Genomic DNA, 20,932 nt, shown 5'->3' on the forward strand with positions numbered 1-20,932 from the left:
TACAAACCTCATACGCGATCATGAGGAATTATATTATTTTATTGCGACAAACAGTAGATAAATACAGTGAATGATATACCGTTTCCGCCTCTCTTAGCCTCCATGAACGCCGGTAATTAAATACATACACCAAATAAAGCCAACTAATGCAACGATCCATTACTAGAGCAAAGCTCTTATGTCGAAGTAACATTATCGAAGATCATAAATATATCATGAAAATCATGAACGAGCCTGCTCATATGCTTTCCAAAACGCCTTTCGTAACCATGGACAACATTTTGAAGCCATAAAAATCAGCTATGCTTTGGTACACCTGCAGCTTCTTCTCTATAGCACGCCTGTCTATAGTCCCAACCCATTCACCGCTACATGAGCAGTGTTCCATGAATGGGTTAATCATTATACCAGCACATTTTGCGCACTTAAGGTCCTGCGCTTGCCATTCCATAACGAGGCCATGAACCTCGCCAATGATTCTCTCCTCGAGGAACAGCCGATCGTACTCGGTAGAGCAGTACGGGCATGTCCATGGAGGAAGAGTCGTTGACGCATTATTTTCAGTCCCGCTCTCAGGGAGCAATTCGGGGTCACGACAGAGGTCTAGGTCCCGAGCCATAGTACAGTTGTGACATATTATTTGTGCCATTACAAGGCTCGAGCTTGGGCTTTCGAATTTCCCTTCGTCACTAAACTCGCGAATGTCGAATAGAGTGAGGAGGTCTCGACGCAGAAGCCTCACCTCCAGCGCGGTATATTTAGAAAGCCCGAGGATATGCATGAGATATTTAACCAACTCTAGGGTTGGGTTTCGTTCATGTTCGGATGGAGCTGCGCCAGGAAGTACGGGGAAGTCGTAATCGGAGGCTAGCTCAGGATGGAGCATCTCGTCACGCTGTCGACGAATTAAGCCAACTATCTGTTTCTTTAGTGCTTTGGAGAAGGATTGACTCAGCACTGAAGTTATCTCGACGCTCTCGCTGTCTTCTTCAGGTCGGGATGGGAGTTGTGTCTGTCGAGGGGTTCCATCAGCCTCGCCTTGCCCAGCAGCCGGCTTCTTGAGCCCATGCATTATCTCAACGTATTCCACAATCCAGTCCACAAAAACAGATTGTAGCGGAATAGGTAAAAATCTGCTAATCTGCCAGTTCATAATTGCCTCCAATTCTTGATTATCTGCTGCGACAACTTCCTGACATGCCTTGCCACCATAATTAAATTCATCATACCAGATCAAATAATCCCAGTATTCCTTGATGTCAATGTCAAGGAAGTGAAACAATGGTTTTTCCTTGATAGAATTTAGGATATATTTGCTGTATGCGTAAGCGTTTCCAACCTCAGTTTTGGTCGTCTGGAGAACCAGTCTGTTTGGATTTGCGTAGATAACATTAGACCCGACTCGTTTGAAGGCCATGATAAGTTGTTGTAAGGCCTTTTTTAGGAGTATTTGCATATACTGGTATAATGAATGATCATATAAACAGCAATCTGCGCTTTCCACCCATCGAATGAGATGCTGGACCATTACATCCGCCATTCCATTACCTTTACAAGCCTCATTCCACCATGACTTTACCATATCACGCAAAACAAGTATACCCACAGCAGAAAAAGCGGTGTCCGAATATAAAACGCCAGTTCCATCTGAAGCGCTTTCTTGGTCTCCCGGGGCTGCTGGGTTTAGCAACGCAGGCTCATTACTCTCAAGATCACTGATGAGTGAGGAAGTAAGGACAGTATTAATCGCAAGATTTCGAACTTCGAGCTCAATACAAACAGTGGAATATGAGCCGGGAGTATTGACAGAGGTCATCTCGACCGAATTCAACGGGCCTAAAATGTTATCTTTCTCATAGCCACCATGATCTGGAAGTGGGCTGGAGGACCACCATAAGACAACATTGCTCTGTTCAAGCCGACGAGCATAGAGAATATCGATCAAATGCTTAGGGTCGTCCTTCTCGAGGTTACCAATTGGGACATTGCCGTATCTTGCAAATCCGAGTAGATGGCTAATCCAGGAATCCAGTGCCAAGTAGTGCATCACAATTTGTCTTGCGGCATAAGCTTGCCAACCGAGCGGTGGCAGTTCATTATCTGACGCATTGGACCTCAGGGATATCATTGGATATTCTTTCAGACTGGAAATTAGATGAGGAAGTTGGCGACATTTGGGTGACTGGACCACGACCATCATTGGCATGGTATTCTCATTGCGGAACTTTTTTATAATGTCACCGACTTCAAGGTGAGCTTTCCGTTTTGTTGTAACCTGAGTTGTCCTGAAATGTAGCTTTTCCTGGTACTCAAATATTTGCTGCCACGTTTCGCTATTTTGCTCGCTTGCTTTCCGCTGACGTGCTTCGGCGAAGACTCTGTCAACATTGGGAAACCCTTGGAAATCTCTCTGTTTTGTGTAAGTCACAATATACGCTTCTTTAGATTGCGTCGAGAAAACTGAGAATATCTCGCGTTCTCCTGAGACTATATGATAGAGGAGGACGTATTGAAATTCTGCTCCCTCAAGATAGACACCCGGTTCAGGTGCAGGAAGAAGGGTCGACAAGTCAAAACCATGTTCTAAGCCTTTACCTAGGACACCTCGCTGATCTTCATCAAAGGTACAGTGATTTCCAAGTTTAAGGACAGCCCGAATATTGAAGGGCACTTTTTTCTCATACACCCCTTCGACACTTGGGTGATTGAGTAACAAGGATATTTTCGATGCTTCTCTCAGATATACCTCTTCTGGCATACTCAATTGGAATAGATGAACGGAGGGATGGCCATTTGGCAGCGTGTGGTTTACTTTCTGAACTGAGCAATCAGTGATATCAACATCAGGTAAATCCACATCCTTGAAGTTGATAAAAATATGACGCGGGATTTTGATGGTAATAGTGTGCACTTTACGATCAATTAGTACGAATGCCCTTACTTCACCTGGGCTGCCAGTCTCCCGAAGTTGCAATATCTGCCATGTATTAACGTATGTAAGTTCAGCCTGGTTTCGGAAGAAACCACCAATTGAGTCGGAGGCTGTAGTTTTCATAGCACCGAAGAGCTTACGGCGTCTGAGTCGTGCCTGTTTCTGAATCTTCCATTTCTGTTTCTGGTATCGCAACCAATCTTCATAGTTCTCAGTTATTGACGGCATTGTTGGCGGAAGACTCGCAAAAGGGTCTTGCGATGTAACCGTATCCCCAGGCGCTTTTCGTTTCTGGGTGTGGTTGTTCCCTGGCTGTGTACCTGGCTTCTGGCTTCCTCGTTGCATCAAGTCCTCGATATCTCCTGCTGCAGGAATACGATGATCCATTATGTTTGTTGACAGATTGGCTAATGGATTTTTCGTAAACAGTTCAGTCATCTTCTTTTGTTTGAATCTATCTTCTTTGGTATTGATCCTTCGCTGAAGCCAATCTGGATGAGCCACTCTAGGAACGGGATTTGAAATCTTTTGCAGTGCAGCAGGTATAGTTATCAACTTCTGAATAACAGATCCCAACCGTTCCAGGTAGTAGTCCCAGTCGATGATTGTACGGGGATCCATATCACCAGGATCCTCCTTCATCCATTTGCGTAGGAAGAACCGTTTAATATTGTCCTCGGCTGAAAATATGGCAACTGGAACGGCTCTTTCTGTAATGGGTGAATTTCTGGGGGCCGAAGAAATGATATATTTGCAGTTTAACCCTTTGTCTTTAATCATCTGCTCCCCCAAGAATTCAGCAAGTCGTTTCGCTGTCGTAATAGATGTTGATTTCTGACCCCCATATTCTTCAATGGTTTTAGACATGCTCCTATTTTCACAGATCATGTCGATGAGTTCTTCATCAGCAAGTGTTGAGCCGTGCATATGCAAGACATCTAACCACCTATTCGCGACTTCGGCGACAGCACCATACGTCTCTTCGAGAGTAGTACCCTCGAGGAAGAACTTGAATATTTGAGTCTGGAACACTTTGATGAGTTTAAGTTCTCCTCTTCGCTTAACTTCGAATCCCTTCAGCTCGGCAAGAGATCCGTCGTGGTTAAATACAGCATAACGCTTCTTCAAGTTCTTATCCTCTTCTTTTGAGGTTGGGAGGATCATAGCCCTATAAGGCCCGTCAACCTCGAAAAAGATGGAGTTGTCACTGTGGGTTGTGTATTTGAATGTAGCAGGATCTGTGAGGGTTTGATATTGATCATTGGTGAACCTCCCGTGAACCAGATGGTTCAACATGACGCAAGGGTATGAGATGGCAAGCTTTTTACCATTCACGAGTTTGAATACGAAATTCTCGGGGAAAGTAGCTGGTAACATGCACCAAATACCATCTGTATCTAGCTCTAGGGGACGCCCAATTCGTTCCACTAGTTCCCTTGCCATTTGAATAATATGTGCACCAGTCAGGCAAGTGACTCCAGCCATCTCCATAGAATACCACCGGGAACCTTTTCTCATCACGTATCCGTAGAAACTGTTCAAAATAACCTTATGGGCAAGCTGTAGAGAGTCAAATAAAACGACCATTTTTTTAGCTTCCTCAATCTCCGAGTTTGCGGCACCAGAAGACTTGAGAGACTCTACTTTGCCTTTCCATACCTTCTGTTTGCCTTTAAAATCATATCTTCGATCTCTAAAGTTCCGGACAGTATCAACATAGAATGGATTTTCTCTCTGGCAGATGATGGCTTCACGTTCAATAGTTCTAGTTTCACGAATCTTGTGATAAATTTTCTTGCTGTATTCTTGCAATCTTTTTTTCACAATAGTGGCTTGCTCGCTCTCACTGAGGCTCTCAAAGCTCCTTGGGGGGTGGTGTTTCGTCTTCCCGGGAAATTTTTCATTCGCAACTGCACGCCGTATCATGTTATATTCATCACGCTTCGCAGGCAAAAATTCTCCTCTCCATGACCACGGAAGGCGCCTGTCGCAGGTTTTCCCAGGCCTATTGAAGTCACATGCGGCACAGTCTGACTCCTTGATCATTGAATCTGGCTGCAGCCGGTTGGTAGTCATAATGTTTGGGTACATAGATGCAACATCCAAATGGTAGATGGATGGTCTTTCCTTCCGGTTAGGTGAATCTTTCAGTTTCAGTAGTCTTTCTGTAATCTGCGCCTTGACTTCAGAGTAATTAACCACATCTTCAAGAGACTTCTTTTCTTCGACAGTAATACTGAATTCAAGTGCTGCATCAAGGTCACGAAGGAGCTCATCGATAGCCGTAGTATCAATGGTGAAATTAACAGGAATATCACAGCGAAATACACCAGCCTCTATACTCTCCACGTGGCCTCCAACATAAGTCTCGGAGTCGAGGAGATGGCCCTCATAGAACGATTCATTCGGGTCCATGTGTTTATTGGGCAATATAATGTTATGTTGATATGCTTGGACCATCAGCAACATTTCGCACAGGGTTCCAGTGCCTTTTCGAAGAACCTCGTCAGGACTCAGGGGAATAATGGTACAAAGTGAAAAGATAAAAGGATGGACATATTTCATATATAGATAATACGTCGCTACGGCATCAGAAACTGAGTATTCTGCCAGGGTTTGGGGCCGTTCGCTTGCATATTTGGTCATTAATTCTGGGTCGAGCTCATCAGGATCGTAACCTAGCTTCGCAACTGTAACAGCCTTTAAACCACGGCTTCCCTGTGGTAGATAACTGTCTCGGTTTACCCAAGAAAACGCATCCATATGAACGCAATAATCGCTTTGGTAAATGTCTTCGCTGTTTTTTCGAAAGCCAATTTCGGCGTACATATCAATCCCTTGGACACTTGCTCGCGCCTCAACAAAAGGCCAATCGAAAAAATCACCGTTATAGGTGACGATAACGCTAGGTTTTGCCTTCTTGATGTGGTCAAAGAAACGCTCAAGGACTCTTTTCTCGTCTGGCTCGTTGAAAATTGTGAAAGGGCCATGGTATTCAGATTTAGGAGTATATTCGAAATCATTGATGTCCTCAGAGACAATCTCTCTGTTTGTTATCAGATAACCTTGACCATCAATCATATATGATATCATCATTATCTGGTCAATCGCAGCATCCGGGAATTTCAGTGGGAGTTTTGTAGTTTCTATATCATATGCAAGGACAACTGGGTCGGCTCTTTGAAGCCTTTCCTCGAGACAAGTCAATGATATTAGCCCTTGGATTGATTGGACCGTGTACCATTTCCCAATGCGGATATCTACGGCCCGTTAGTTACTGTCCAAGCACGCCATCTCGTTTCGGAACAACGATACCTTTATCAATTGAGACACGGACATGGTAGGGAACATCATACTCCCTGATATCCACGATATAGTCTGTGGCATCCTGCAGTGAGTTTTGTCCACGACTGTTAACATCATCGTCGAAGAGATCAAATCCAGCATTAGCACTACGAAGTATAAATTAGCATCACACTAGGAATATATAGTACATGTGAATACTAACCTCGCAAGTTCTGCATATGTATCCATTGCATTGACATTCTTCCTATTTTTTGTGGCAATAGGAGCGATAGTTTTCCGTACTGCAAGCAAGTCCATGACGTTGGCAAAGCTCAACTGTAGGAACTTCCTTTTATACCCAAGTAGATGATTTGGCATCTGTAAGTCCTCCTTTTCTACCACCTTTATGCTTTTTACTAAGCCTTCAAATGTTCGTTTGCACCATTCTTCCACCTCCAGTTCATGTCCTCGTTTTGTGGCTATTAGAAAATAAGGATCGTATTCGACAGCTGCTTTGAAGCTGCCGCCATTGTCTTCGAGAAAATAAAATTCTACCGCTGCCCGACCACCAGGAATCTTTGAATCCTCTATGGTTGTACTGTGCATATTGCATAGCCATCCAATTCGCTTCTTCCCTGCCTCATATCGTGCAAACCCCATGGTCTCATCGATCTCGTTTGCGATACGCAATGCCTGGAATTTCTCATCTTGAGAGGTAGCTTCACTCGATCGTAGTGATGAGACACCGATAGTCTTTGCTTTCTTCGGTATAAACGATGACGACTGCGATCTGAAATTGTTGCCATATTTGCTGGGTCGGCGGGCCATGTCGGTAGGTATCGTTAAAAAAACGAGTGCGTAAACAAAAAACAAAAAAAATAAAAATAAAAAATAAAAAAAAGTACGATTAGAATCGATCCATTAGGCAGAGTAGCAATGTTAGAGAAGGCTACATTAAAAGAAGGCAACAAGGACACGGAAGAAAGCGCTTTGCTACACAACAGCTAGAAAAACAACATGAAAGAAAATCGAGGCGTAACTAATTAATCGCGTCTCGCGCGTTTCTTCGCGTTTCTTTCGTTTAATTGACAAGAAGGCGGATAAACTTTCCATGTCAAGGAGCATGCCTTGGCGCACGCCAAGCCTTCTTTGAAGGTACGAAAAGTTGAAGTCAAAGGAGATTTTGACGGACTTACAGAACAAACAACCACTTACAGCTCATAACGAGAGGGGGACAGGTATGGCGGCGGATTCGCTGGATCAAACCTCACCGGCAGACATTTCGTCGGAAACAGAGCCGAAAACTACAGACGGGAAGGCAAAATATGAACTCTCGAAGTCGCAGGCGGGCAAACTGTGGGAGGAGCTCGGAAACCCCAGCGAGCCGGTTAATCTGATGCCTGGCGGTACTTACAATTCCGCGGGTGGTAAGCCTAAGGAGGTTACATTTATGAATTCATTACAATCCCTGTCTCTTGACAAGTTTATATCGGCCTACAAAGCTCCATGCGCACGAGATTCACTTCTGTTGGGAATCGGCACAGGGTTCGGCGTTGGAGGAGTAAGGGCAATTCTTGGAGGTATGAACGAGGCTTTATACTAACAATCTTGGGAGAGCGTAATTGATATTAACTTCTACGGCTAGGCATTCGTTCGCTATGGTCTGCTAGTAACTGGGCCGTTGGGTCTTTCGCAATTGTTTCGTTGGCGGCACATGAATACTGCCAGAGACAGAGGGCGATTGAACGCGAGGGAATGAAGGAAGCTGCTGAGCTCATGAGAGAACTCAAACTTAGGAAGCAGAAGGAGAGGGATGCTGCCAGAAAACTTCAGGAGGAAGAGGAGGCCCGGAAAGCCGAAGAGGCGCGACGGAGAAGCTGGACAAACCCGTCCAACTATAAATTCTGGTAGATATTGGGGATATTTATTATACATCCTTTAGGAGTCTTGGAGTCCGGATTGCGGGCATCCCAGGCCAATAGGTGCTCTCAACGGCGGTATAGCATTGGGTTGACGTTTGTATGAGCATTATTTCATCTATGTAATATAGCCTTCGTTTCCAAGAACCCCTTCTCTAATATCCAGAATCTGTATTTTTACAAGTATTATGCATCAAATTTGACTTTCTTCTGTTTGGGAGCGCTCTTTGCTATCGTAATAGCGGGGCTACCGCCGTCATTCCTTTGTCTTCGCCTACTCCGTGCTTCGCGTGCCTCGTTCGCCTGGCGTCTCTCCCATTTAGCTACCTGGTCCTTTCGATGCTGAGATCTAGCCCACGCTACTTCTGCTGAGGGCTTAAACCCGACCCCATTAAGCCCATACCCGTCATCGTTTGGATCCGTAGCATGATGGCCCGTTATTTCTGAGTCATCCCAAGTCAGCGATTCTTCATAATTCTCAGTATCGCTAGTCTCGGAGCATTGAGGAGGCGGTGAGCCTGGGCGCGAGCAATCTGCAATATCCGGGTGAATTTGGCCGGTAGATGATGAAGATCCCTTGGTAAAGTCTGCTATATTGACTTTGTTTATATCCTCATTCGATATGGCTTTCTTCGTACTTGTGGTTGGTGCGTTTGTGGAAGCATCTAGAGCATGTGGCTTTTGTGCATTTTCGGGCCTCTGAGGCTGCACATAGCCACCTTCCGGAGGTATTTGTTGAATCTTCGCATTTGTGGAGCTCGCGCATTGTATATCGAGGTCCCGAAATTTAGTTGCCACTGTTCCGTCCAGACAAGCTCCAGGTGTCTTCACATCGCCCTGATCATAATTCTCGCCATCTGCATCGTGTTGAGCAACATTTGATAGTGGTGAAAGCGACTCTTCGCTAAAATCAGATTCGTCACGTTTACGCTTCAGAGATTTGTTGTGAATAGCTAACACCCTCTGTTCCATCTCTTAGGGGTATACTGCCTCAATGCTCATCTGAAAAAGTAGCGGTTCAGGAGGTGCGCTGCCGAATGTGCATCATTCCTATGAATTCAAGTGATAGCTGCACTGGCTAGTGAACATTAGACATTCTTCCGCCGGGGTATGTGAAATTTTCCATGACTGACGATTGCTTGACGGCTGATATGCCAACGTTGTTTGTCCAACTTAGAGAAGTTAGTTTTCTACTGTGGTGCACGATTACTAAGCAAGACGCGTTTAAAGAGAATGAATGCTCACTGATATCGATTCAAAATGAGGTGTCGTAAGTATACACGAGATAAAATAACATCAGACAATCCTTCCAGTCAAGACAAGCACAGAGACAAAAATTCCTTTCCTAAAACGCCATTCAAAGACTCCAAATCAAACGGGCTTCACTTCTTTTGCTTCTTCTTTTCCGAACTAACATCAGCGTCACGTTTCCGCTTCTTCTTCGGTGAAGCATCAGCTTCGTCATCTGATGCATCGGCCACTTTCTCCTTTTTCTCCTTCTTCTTCTTCTCCTTCTTTTCTTTCTTCTCCTTCTTCTCCTTCTTTTCCTTCTTCTTCTCTTTCTTCTCAGATTTCTCAGCCTTTTCTACATCTTCCATTTCGACATCATTGTCTCCATCAATCTCAATATCCGCGAGGATAGAATCCATGGCAGTTTTCTGAGAATAGAAGAGTAGATATTAGTAACTGTAAAGAAAATAATAGGGAAATTATACATACCATAGCCACTTCATTCTTTGTAGGGGGGGCACCAGAGGAGTAAAATTCCAATCTTTCTTCAACTTGTTGTCGGAGAGCATTTCCAAATGCCGTAGACGGTGTCTCAGAGAAGTTGTCTATTCTTGATGCAATAGAGCACTTGTTTGCAAGGAACCGAGAGATACGTCCCTTGTTCTTGGTACCGGCGCGGCCAATGAAAGAAGAATGATATAGAAGGCCGTACTTGGGGGTATTACCCTTGGTCTTGAGAGCTCTAAAAAGGGCCTTCTCGGCACCAAGGATTTGTACGGTCGAAGCAGGGTATTTTGAAAGGTTGGTCAAGCTTCCAGCATGCGAGATCAAACGTGCACCGACGACTTCTCCAATAAGGGTGGCCAGGTTAGGAGCAACAACACTCATTTTATTGACCAAGTAAGCGTGCAGATTTTTGCGGTATGTTCCAAGGCTGACAACGCGTTCAGCAAAGGCGATAACATTCTCCATATCCGTGCCAGTGATATCCTGACCCATACTGTGCTTGGCAGCGTCTAAAATGCTAGTGGCAATACCCTCGTCCTCGTCCACGATGGCGGCCAAATCATGAAGCTTATCTTCCGAAAGGTCTTTCTTGTCCTTGATAAAAAGGGCACAACGGGCATAACGGTGGTTATCAGATACTATCTTAACCAATTCCGGGAAGTGCCAGGAGTACCATTCTCTCACCCTCATAGAGAAAGTGTTGATGGCCTTGTCCAATTGGTCCAAAATAGCAATGGCCTGGATGATGTGATTGTCGTCGCGCTGAACGGAGAACTTGACTTTCGCGCGAGAGTAGGCGTGGCCGAGACCGAGCTGCGCCGTGTTGATATCACCCTCACGGAGCTGCTTAAGAAGCTTTCCAGAGTGCATTCGGATTCCTCGCAACATATCCTGCACAACTTCACTGGTGTCGCCGGTTTCACACTCTACAAATGGGAACGCGGCCTTGATGCTACCAGCAAGGCCTTTATCAGAAACACCCATAACCACGCTCTTTTTCTTGTTGGATTTTGGTAAATTGAGCTCAAGGAACGAGATCAGTGTCTCAGAGGCCACACCTTCGGATACATCGTTAATTTCGCTGAGCGCTTGCTTATTGTTCCTAAACATAAATCAGTACGCGTAGGTTAAAAAATAGGAGGTACAGAAGGGCGAAAGGCACTGCTTACTCGAATGGCAAGAAACTGACAACCTCAACCATCTTCCCGAATTTCGCAAGGTCCTGGCTAGCAGCTTGAACCTCCTTCAGTCTGTTTCCAACGGAGTCGGGTTCGTGAATAACTTTGAAGAGTGAGTAGCCCACGGGGCCCTCGAAAAGAAGAAAGTCCGCCATATCTATGAGCAGGGAATCGAATTACCCTCCTGTAGCTTAATTCCCGTCAATTGGCGGTTTATTCGTGGAGCTTCTGTGAAAATATTGTTTGAAGCTGGAAAATCCGCAAGAAGCAAAAAAAAGTCGAAGTTTTTTTCTCTCTTCCCTCTGTGGACGCGCTAGTGCGGAAAGGGAAATGTGCGCAGAGCTTCGAGCTTGAACTTTACTTTTTGACACTTTTTGATAATCTTTTTGCTGAAAATAACAACTTTGGAAGCATTGATACCAGCTTTCAACTGTATTGTCCATTCTATCAGGCTGATACGGCCGGATTTATACAGAAGATTTCATCCTACTCGCCATGTCTGCAACACAGTTGCTGAACCCGAAGGCGGAGTCCAGGGTACTGCTCTTTACCCCCCTTCCATCCCACTCTCTCAGAGGACACTGTGAATAACAATAAATATAGCGGAGGGGAGAAGCATTAAAAGTTAATATCAGCGCCGGTGAAGGCCTTCAAGATGTCCTCAAGTCCAATTTAGGACCTTCTGGCACCATTAAAATGTATGTGGGGTTTCTATACACAATATTTATATACCGTTGACTAACATGACAACATATAGGCTTGTTGATGGTGCGGGATCGGTATGAGCCTCACGGATTTCCTTTTACTCCCATACTATTGCCGTATTCTTATACAATGAATATATAGATTAAGCTTACGAAAGATGGAAATGTGTTGTTGCGAGAAATGGTTTGTTACAGCGTTTTCTCCCTCGCTTACCGCTACAGCTGCTAATGTTAGATCTGGAAATAGCAAATTCAAAATCCTACCGCGGTATAACACTACCTAGGCTCCCTTTTTAAAACGATGCATTTACTGATATACTGGGTTCCAGGTGATGATTGCCAGAGCTGCAACAGCACAAGATGATATCACTGGTGATGGAACTACGTCTGTGGTTCTCCTTGTTGGAGAATTACTTAAACAGGCTAATCGGCATATCTCTGAGGGCCTACATCCTAGAGTCATCACTGATGGATATGAAATTGCGAAGGATGAAGCACTAAAGGTATACATACCCAGGGATGCTTGGTGCTTCTCGCAAAATGATACATGCTAATCGCTCTGTTACTATAGTTTCTGGAGACATTTAAGCTTAAGCGAAATATCGACAGAGAACTACTACTATCGGTAGCACGAACCTCTCTTGCGACGAAGTTGAACCGCACTCTCGCAGAAAAATTAACGCCTGCCATTGTTGATGCCGTTCTTGCGATTTACAAGGCCCCAACAAAACCAGATTTGCACATGATTGAAATTATGAAGATGCAGCATCGCACTGCCTCGGATACCAAGCTTATTCGAGGTCTCGCCTTGGACCATGGAGCCCGTCATCCTGACATGCCAAAACGAGTAGAGAACGCTTTTATTCTTACTCTCAATGTGAGTCTTGAATATGAAAAGTCCGAGATTAACTCCGGGTTCTTCTATTCGACTGCAGAACAGAGGGATAAACTTGTGGAGAGTGAACGTAAATTTGTTGATGCTAAACTGAAGAAGATTGTGGACTTGAAGAAGGAGGTTTGTGGAAATGATCCGAAGAAGTCATTTGTTGTCATTAATCAGAAGGGTATCGACCCCCTGAGTTTGGATGTCCTCGTGAAGAATGGCATACTCGCCCTGCGCCGAGCAAAGAGGAGAAACATGGAACGATTGCAACTAGTATGTGGTGGCACTGCTCAAAATAGCGTTGATGACCTCTCACCCGACGTACTTGGTTGGGCTGGCCTTGTTTACGAGCATGAACTTGGTGAGGAGAAATATACCTTTATCGAAGAGGTTAAAGACCCCAAGTCGGTGACTCTTCTTATAAAAGGACCCAACCAACACACAATCACCCAAATTACGGAAGCGACCCGTGACGGTCTCCGTTCTGTCTACAACACTATTGTTGATGGAGCTGTCGTTCCAGGAGCAGGCTCTTTCCAGATTGCCTGTGCGGAACATCTCAAGTCCGCAGAATTCCGCAAGACCGTCAAGGGTAAATCTAAGTTTGGTGTGGACGCCTTTTTGGAGTCACTACTCATCATCCCGAAGACCTTGGCCGCCAACTCTGGCCATGACATTCAGGAATCTATCGCGGTCCTGCAAGACGAACATTCTGAAGGAAACATTGCTGGTCTGGATCTTGTAACTGGAAATCCAATGGACCCCGTTCAGGAGGGTGTTTTCGATTCATTCAGGGTACTGAGGAACTGCATTGCATCCAGTGCCGGCATTGCCTCCAATTTGCTTCTCTGCGACGAGCTGCTGAAGGCCAGACAGATGGGTAAACAAGGTGGCCCACAGGGAATGGAAGAGTAAAAGTATGGTTTCTAGAGATTAAAAATGAGAAAATTATGTGCTTAGCTATCCACTGAATTCTCTAGGATAATGTCCAAAATAGACTACCTTCTGCGGAACTTACGCCGTTTCATTGTTATTGCACCTTTGAACTAGAAAAAGGCGCTCGACACACGTCTAAACACAATAGCTGGCGAATAACTACTACATTTCCAGACGACTTACTATGAAATTGATGGATATAATAAACAAGGTAGAGGGTTCATGGTAGAGCCTTCTGATAGACACCAGATTAGGGGTTTAAGACCCAAAGATGGAGATATTTGTCCAGGGCAAAGCCAGGGCTACTTTATTGCTGATTTAGAGACAGGACTAACGATGATATCATCGGTAGTTTTTAGCCAACCAAGCAACCCGTAATCTTATCTAGAGGATTAATATGAAATCACTCAATATACCTATGCATGCTTTAACGAGCTCGCGTTCAATCAATCCACACTATCCCACTTGCCTGATAGATACTGGCCGAAGGATGCCCTAACTGAAGGTGACTTCTTTCAGGGATTGGCATCTTACCAAACCTATAAGAAGAATGTCGGTAAGCGACGGCACAGTGAGAATTGGGCTCGGGTTTAACATCAGAGTAGTGGAATCCGGGTTTCATAACTAAACTCCTATGAGTAAAATAACAGCAGGACTAAGGCTTCAGATCATGACATACTAAAGCACGTAAACGCTTAGGATTTTCAACTTGAGCCCATTAGTGGCTTGAAGTCTGATGATGTTCACTGACAGAGACTACATTAGTAAGTGTTGAAATTGTACGTATACCAATGTGATGGAGAATATACTCACATGGTACACCCAGAGGAAGACCTGTGGACGACAGAAGAGTCCATCTGATAGACCCCCTTTGCCTATCATTCAACTAGAGATGGTTCGTTATTTCATCTTCAATCAAATTCTTCATTGTCACTACCCATGGCCCATTCCCCTACAAAGCCCTCTTCACTAACAGGGTCTCGTAGGTTCACCCTATGTGTCTTAGCCCAGTCAAGAACACTAGATCTTTTGATAACGGCAGTGGGTAGGTTATCTTCATCGTCTGGCTGGGAGGCTCGTTTCCGTTTCACAGATTTCTTCTCTGCCTGAACAACCTCCATGGCGTTTAAGGCAGTGAGAACATCCTCGGCTAACATTCCGGTCGCTTGACCAATATCCTGTATTGTCATCTGCTCCCGTGGAGGTCTCTTTTTATATTTCTTTGCGGTCTGTGGTTTTGTATTGGCTTGCTCGTCCTTCGCGCCACTAGGGTTAATATGGAGGAGGAATCGAGTTAACCTCTCCTCCCAAAACCTCACATAACTCCGATGGCCCATTTCACTGAGCGGCTTCTCAGGCCCACCAATTAAACCGTCCCTCCATTCCCATGCACTCAATTTGTAACTGATACCCATCAGGAACTTGCCCAGTTGCTTGTGTTGGTATGGCGGAAAGATAAGAATGCATGCTAGGTTATTGGCATCCCATGACATCTTCTCCTTTGAGAAGAATCCAAGCACATGGTAGTTGTTCGGGTCGGCGGGATTCGTGTAGACGAGAAGGTAGTAGAGAAACGAAGACACATCGAAGAACACTGATTTATGATCCAGAAATAGCTTTGCAAAGAGGGACAGATTCTGCGCAAATAGCTTGTGATCTTCGCCATCAACTTCCCATACCGAATATCCGTCATGATCATATATTTTGGTACCGAGCGGTGTATCCTTGTTTGCGCATGTGGTCGTATGGCTTAGGTATGCCTGCTTGTCGCATGTATATCGGAAACACCACCGACAGACGTACAGCGTCCCATCACCGGGTCTCACTAGCTCTTCAGGATAACGCGAGTCGAACCATGCCTTAAATTGAAGGTTCCCCAGGACCACCTGCTTCACATTCTGGTTGACATGGTCTTTTAGGGTCTGTGACGGTTTGCTGTTTGGCATTGCAACCACTCTGGGTGCGTGGTTTTTCGGGGGCCGATTATGTGCGCATTAGAAAGGGTCTATAAAACAATTGAATATGTTCTAACAAGAAGATATCTCTCGATGAATGCAGTCTGTATGGCACTTCTTCTTCTTCTTCTTCTTCTTGTCCTCGTCCCCTTCTAATTTCCTAATCAGGCAAGCTCAGTGACTATTCACGTGATCGATACATTGATTATTCATCACGGATATATGTACTTCCGTATCCGGGTTTACCTAACTTGATGACTAAAATGACTAAGCAAGTATGACGAACTTTTTGCTCCGCCCCAGAAAAAAAGCACGTCTTTTCGGGGTTGTAGATACATAACGACTTATGTATTGCTGCTGCCTGGCAACGAAGGAAGGCGAAACAGCACTATCAACGTCTGCATCTATTTGCCCCTTCAGAGGCCTTTGTGAGCTCTGTTCCCTGTACTGTTACGTATAGCTACGTAAGCTTCGAAAGGAGCCCGCTAAGTCGAAGCCTTGTTGTGGTGAATTTGCCCCAGAACGCGCAGGCATCTGAACAGGCAGTCAGATTAACTCGCAAGCTGGGCTACTAACCGTTGGTATCGCCCCTGTGTACCACACTATTAGAGTTGAGATACACCCGTATTTTCTCCAGGCTGCAGTATATCTGGAGGGGATTTATTTGTTATCGCTCCCCAGCGCATCATTACCCTACTTACAATCCCTTTTTCTGAAGATACCTTTTGAATCCTCGAGATGTTGCCTCCATTTCGTATCAAGGGCATCGTTGGACATCCCTTGCACCGAAGACGTCGTTCTAGGAACGATGCTGAGCTCGGATCTGACATCGCTTCGACCCAAGATCCAGATAATCAGCACAGCGCTGAGTTTGAAGTCCAAGGCGATGGAGTAGTCCAAGTCTCTGCAAAAGAGTATGACCAGACTATAAAAGAACTCCCGGCAGCTAGGCTTCAGTATCAGGACGATGACGATGGCGAGATTGTGGTTGTAAGTAGACCTAGCCTTGTCCCCATCTTTTGCTCTCCACAATTAACCCAGTGTCGTTTTCAGGTCGGTTCATCGTTAGAGCTCTCTCAGCTTATCGGGGAGCTTTTACCTAGTAGCTATCGTCTACCACTCAGCGCACTTAACTCAGAGCATAGCCCGACCATGCATACATTCGAGATACAAGAAACTATCCCCGTGATAGATATTTGGCAGGATTTTCGTCTCAGGACCGTCAGCAATAGTATATATGGACAGCCTTCTTGCCAACCGGTACGTCCAAACAGCGGTCACCGTCAAATCACTAGTTGCCGCTCGATAAATGCTCCTCCAGAACCTACTAGCACTGCAAACCATTCCAATACTACCCGACCGGAATCCGATGCGAGAGGGCAACATGATGACCATTTGAGCACACTGGAAAACATGGTCGATAAAAAATGTAACCCTTCAGTTACAGGCTCTTCGACTAATAAATGCACCAGACCGACTGACGGTACACCCAAATCATTATTTGAAGCTTCCTCGAGTGGAGGTAATGATTTTATTACTGAAGAAGGGAAGAAACAGGTATGCGATCATTTCGGTAAATTGGTTAAATTTGAACAAGCTAACACTATAGTCTAGGCACATGCTGCTGGGAGACAACTTCGTGATGCCCGTAAATTATACTGGCCCGACGCATATTGGCTAGAACCAGCAGAAAATTCGTCCGCTTGTAATTCTGGGGATTTCTGGCGTACTTATGAACCAGCTCAGCAGTTCTTTGAACCTTCGCCTAATCCAAGAGAAAGGGAGCCTGAAAGTCCAGAATCCCCCATCGAAACATCTTCCAAACCACTCCTGTCACAATTTGAGGCCGAGCTATCCCGCCTTATGGCGCAAAATGCAGGGTGGGAATCCCTTCCCCCAACTACTGCAGAGCCAACAATAGTAGTGGGAAAGGGTTCCGATGCCGGATCCCATTCTGCAGAAGTGCAAGAACCGAAACCAGACTCTAGGGAGGACTTTGCCGCTAATTCGACTGCAGACCAGGCCCCAGACACTGCTGAGACGATCTCTCATATTGTTACAGTGTTTGGAAAATCCTTCCAGTCTCTTTTATCACGAGTAAATCTGCTTACAACCGAGTTGACGGCTCGATTGCCTGAGATTGAACAGAGGATGAGGGATATGCAGCATCACATCCCAGACCAAATGCACACCACCATACATGAAACCCTCCAGGCCATGGGTAGCCACATTCAAACACTAGCGGGAGTCATGCAACATGCAGCTACTTCCGCCCGATCATCCTCCACTGCAACCAATGAAGCGGAGAGGGTGGTAACAACCCAGTTGAATAACTTGCGAACACTTGCATCCGATATACGAGACATAGGTGGTTCACTCATTGCAGGCTTTGAGAAAGGGCTCAAGCCACAAGAAAATACGAACATATCGGACCCATCATTAGCCCCTGAAGCGGTCAATCCGGCAGCAAACAACATCTTCATCGGTAACTTACCACCAGATGCTACCGAAGAATCTGTTGTTGCAGCGCTAGCCAACCAGGGCTTTGTCGGAACAGTTACGCTTCCTAAGGATAGCCTAACTGGAGATCATGCTGGCTTCTGCTACGTCCGTTTCCCTACAACTTATGCTGCTGTTGCAGCGCTGCAAGCTTTACGGGGTACATTCATCGGGGAGAATTGCATCAATGTGGAACCTACGAGCGAGTCGCTGCACCCAGAGCCTGACAACACGGTGGAGCCATCGGATGGCCCTATTGTACATCCAACTTCTGGACTCTTGTGTGGGACAACTGAGGCTGAGATGGCCAATCCAGAAGTTCCGGTTAGCGAACTAGATAATAACACCGACAATGTTGTTCACCCACAACAACATCTGGCACCAACATCTCAATGTGCATCAGTCACTCTCCCAGTGCCTGAGGGGCCGGTCAATACCCAACCTCCACCTAATACAGCATTACTTGACGAATCCGAGGCAAACCTTGCCGAACGTTATCCATCTCTCCTCGCATCCCAAGGTGCCAATAGTCTTGGGCCAAATGCACAACATGATATACATATTGATTTCCCATTTGGACCTAATGACATTAATTCTGGAATTAGCCGCTACCCTTCGATGCAGCAACTTGAACTGCAACATCTCCTTACGCACAACCCGCAACCAGTTTCGGATTGGGAAGCCACACGAACTCGTCCTACCCATGGATGTTCTGAGCAAAACACCAATCGATTTAGTTCTAGAGAACCACTGGCCCCCACAGTCCCCGATCGAATTCCCGGGTCATGGCCATGGGACCAGGAGACCCAGCAAAGTAGCATACCTTCTCGACCTCACCGAAACGAAAACCAGGCTGGACCCAGCACCTCGGACAGCATGAACCACTTCAACCGTCCAATACTCTCAGATCTATCTCACCCATTCAACCCACTTCCTCGCCACTTTCCTCCTATTCCTACTTCCAATTCATCCTCGCTTCGTCGAAGTGCAACGGAGCGTGTGCACAGGTCACCTCCAAGGCCTTTTGAATTTCACCCCTACCCCCGACGACGGTCTAGCACTCATGAGTTAGCAGAGATTAGCACTGGGCGCGACCACCAACATTCAGATCTCCCCGGGACTTTTCCCCGCGAAAGCCAGGCTGCAACCATAGCTGAAACCCCATTAAATGACAAAACTGAACTTTGTCTGTCACATCTTAGGGCTCTTGGTTTTGGGAATGACAGATCTCAAGATGAGAACAGACTCCGCATATTTGCCGAGGCTGCTGACGGAAATCTGGAGGAGGCGATTGAGATGATCGAAGAAGAGAGAAAGGCATATGAACAGGGACCCGTGTCTATGTGAAATTGGGCTTATATTACATGTATCAAGCTATGGCGTTTTCGGTCTATGTATTCCCTTCAGTTTTATTTCTTACTTCTTATTGTTGATTTTGGGATTATTAGCACGCTGGCAGACAGCCCATCTTTTTCTTTGTGCGTATTATAGCTTTACTGGCGGTGGGATTTCACTCTTGATATTGGTTGACTACTAGGAAATTGGATAACAGATATTACAACAGCGATTTGAGAACAGCCCACACTCTCATATCCCTCGACGGTATGAGGTCCTATACTATCAGGCAATACAAGATGTGAGATCGGGATAAAAATTTACAGCCGTGATATTCTTCATGTTAGTCGATGCAGCATACAATTGACCTTGAAATTATATCTTCGGGTCCGCCAATCGGGACGACAAACTCTAAACTTTAACTGCTCAACTATGTATCTGAACCAGGCAAGGGAACGGCCCTTCAGGGTATCTGTTAGAGAGTGGGCAGTTAATCGATCGTATCATGTTTGAAAATGTTCCCTCCACAGATGACAGGCAATGATATTATCGAGAATATCTTCCAAAGTGTTTGGAGTTGTTTGACGTTAGCTAATATCAACCAATCAGACTCGTTCTTTATATTAACTTTTCAAATTCATTAAAATTAACTTTAAGCATGTTAGATTATGTAATAAAATGATTGTATGTATAAAACGTAAGAAGAAGCCTATCGTGGGTATGGAATGTTGTTGGCTGGTAGAAATCCAAGCTAAATAAGCTCTAACGACTGAGGGCAGGTATATTAGCTACCTTTGATATCTTAGAAGCCACGGAGGAGGCAAGTTGTGTGTATATAAAAACACCTTCGAAAAAAACCGGCCAAGCAATCACCAGCAGGGATGGCGCTTTTGATATCAAGCCACGAAAACGGGGATTATCGATACTTGCATATGAAGCTGCTTCCCTGGCCCACGTGTTGAATATAAACTGTTTTTCTCGTCCGTTTCGAAATGAGCGGGAAGCATACTCCGTACATAGTACAGTTTTTTAACCAGGTGTTGCGGTTGGCTTGTCTTATGGCTAAAAGTGACCATGGCACCAAAACCACCTCGACTGCAAATACCCGCCGTCTTCTCAAGAAGAAAAGCGGGAGGTCTGGGAATACGGTTGATCCATTTTCAAGAAACCTGCCTGCATCCTGCAATGTTAACCTGGTGCAAGGGATCAATAGAATCAGATTATACATACGGAGTACCGGAATATATACACTATCACCGGGTACCAACATCACCTCTCTCACTATTCGCAGCAACCAAATGAGAATATTCATGCCCATGTTGATTAAGAACTGACGCGCAATTGACAAATGCACTAACAAGTGTCTTTCCTCATTCCCGATTGCTCGTTTCTTCGTTCGGGCTCGATCCACCGCTCCTGTGGAGTGTTGTCACCGTTAAGAGGGAGCGAACATAAACAAGGATCAGGCCAGGAAGAAACTCTTCCTACTTGTTAGGTATGTATTACATAGTACATAGAATTGTATATGAGTTGGGTCTCTACCCTGTTTTCTCCGAAAAATCAAGATAG

The 20,932-nt window shown here is 45.3% G+C and overlaps 7 protein-coding genes across 7 annotated transcripts; 3 read left to right on the top strand and 4 right to left on the bottom strand.

Moving 5' to 3' along the window:
• Positions 1 to 238: 238 nt before the first annotated feature.
• Positions 239 to 7,045, bottom strand: MCYG_03406 (DNA polymerase epsilon catalytic subunit A; the record flags this gene model as incomplete). Its single annotated transcript, XM_002847854.1, has 3 exons — positions 239 to 6,192; positions 6,248 to 6,384; positions 6,441 to 7,045. 3 exons carry the CDS (start codon positions 7,043 to 7,045, stop codon positions 239 to 241), a joined length of 6,696 nt encoding a protein of 2,231 aa, XP_002847900.1.
• A 412-nt stretch (positions 7,046 to 7,457) lies between these two features.
• MCYG_03407 (conserved hypothetical protein) lies at positions 7,458 to 8,128 on the top strand (the record flags this gene model as incomplete). Its single annotated transcript, XM_002847855.1, has 2 exons — positions 7,458 to 7,797; positions 7,863 to 8,128. 2 exons carry the CDS (start codon positions 7,458 to 7,460, stop codon positions 8,126 to 8,128), a joined length of 606 nt encoding a protein of 201 aa, XP_002847901.1.
• A 194-nt stretch (positions 8,129 to 8,322) lies between these two features.
• Positions 8,323 to 9,108, bottom strand: MCYG_03408 (conserved hypothetical protein; the record flags this gene model as incomplete). Its single annotated transcript, XM_002847856.1, has 1 exon — positions 8,323 to 9,108. The coding sequence occupies one exon, from the start codon at positions 9,106 to 9,108 to the stop codon at positions 8,323 to 8,325; it is 786 nt and encodes a 261-aa protein (XP_002847902.1).
• A 410-nt stretch (positions 9,109 to 9,518) lies between these two features.
• Positions 9,519 to 11,263, bottom strand: MCYG_03409 (SIK1; the record flags this gene model as incomplete). The annotated part of the gene is made up of 3 exons (XM_002847857.1): positions 9,519 to 9,794; positions 9,856 to 10,975; positions 11,043 to 11,263. The coding sequence occupies 3 exons, from the start codon at positions 11,204 to 11,206 to the stop codon at positions 9,519 to 9,521; spliced, it is 1,560 nt and encodes a 519-aa protein (XP_002847903.1).
• A 283-nt stretch (positions 11,264 to 11,546) lies between these two features.
• On the top strand, positions 11,547 to 13,553 carry MCYG_03410 (T-complex protein 1 subunit zeta; the record flags this gene model as incomplete). Its single annotated transcript, XM_002847858.1, has 7 exons — positions 11,547 to 11,588; positions 11,655 to 11,749; positions 11,809 to 11,830; positions 11,898 to 11,939; positions 12,003 to 12,023; positions 12,085 to 12,258; positions 12,327 to 13,553. 7 exons carry the CDS (start codon positions 11,547 to 11,549, stop codon positions 13,551 to 13,553), a joined length of 1,623 nt encoding a protein of 540 aa, XP_002847904.1.
• Positions 13,554 to 14,485: 932 nt separating this feature from the next.
• On the bottom strand, positions 14,486 to 15,520 carry MCYG_03411 (histone acetyltransferase MYST2; the record flags this gene model as incomplete). The annotated part of the gene is made up of 1 exon (XM_002847859.1): positions 14,486 to 15,520. One exon carries the CDS (start codon positions 15,518 to 15,520, stop codon positions 14,486 to 14,488), a length of 1,035 nt encoding a protein of 344 aa, XP_002847905.1.
• A 747-nt stretch (positions 15,521 to 16,267) lies between these two features.
• Positions 16,268 to 19,375, top strand: MCYG_03412 (conserved hypothetical protein; the record flags this gene model as incomplete). Its single annotated transcript, XM_002847860.1, has 4 exons — positions 16,268 to 16,519; positions 16,722 to 16,789; positions 17,002 to 17,086; positions 17,144 to 19,375. The coding sequence occupies 4 exons, from the start codon at positions 16,268 to 16,270 to the stop codon at positions 19,373 to 19,375; spliced, it is 2,637 nt and encodes an 878-aa protein (XP_002847906.1).
• Positions 19,376 to 20,932: the final 1,557 nt, after the last annotated feature.

Source organism: Microsporum canis, genomic scaffold, assembly GCF_000151145.1.
Source record: "Microsporum canis CBS 113480 supercont1.3 genomic scaffold, whole genome shotgun sequence".
Lineage (NCBI taxonomy): Eukaryota > Fungi > Ascomycota > Eurotiomycetes > Onygenales > Arthrodermataceae > Microsporum > Microsporum canis.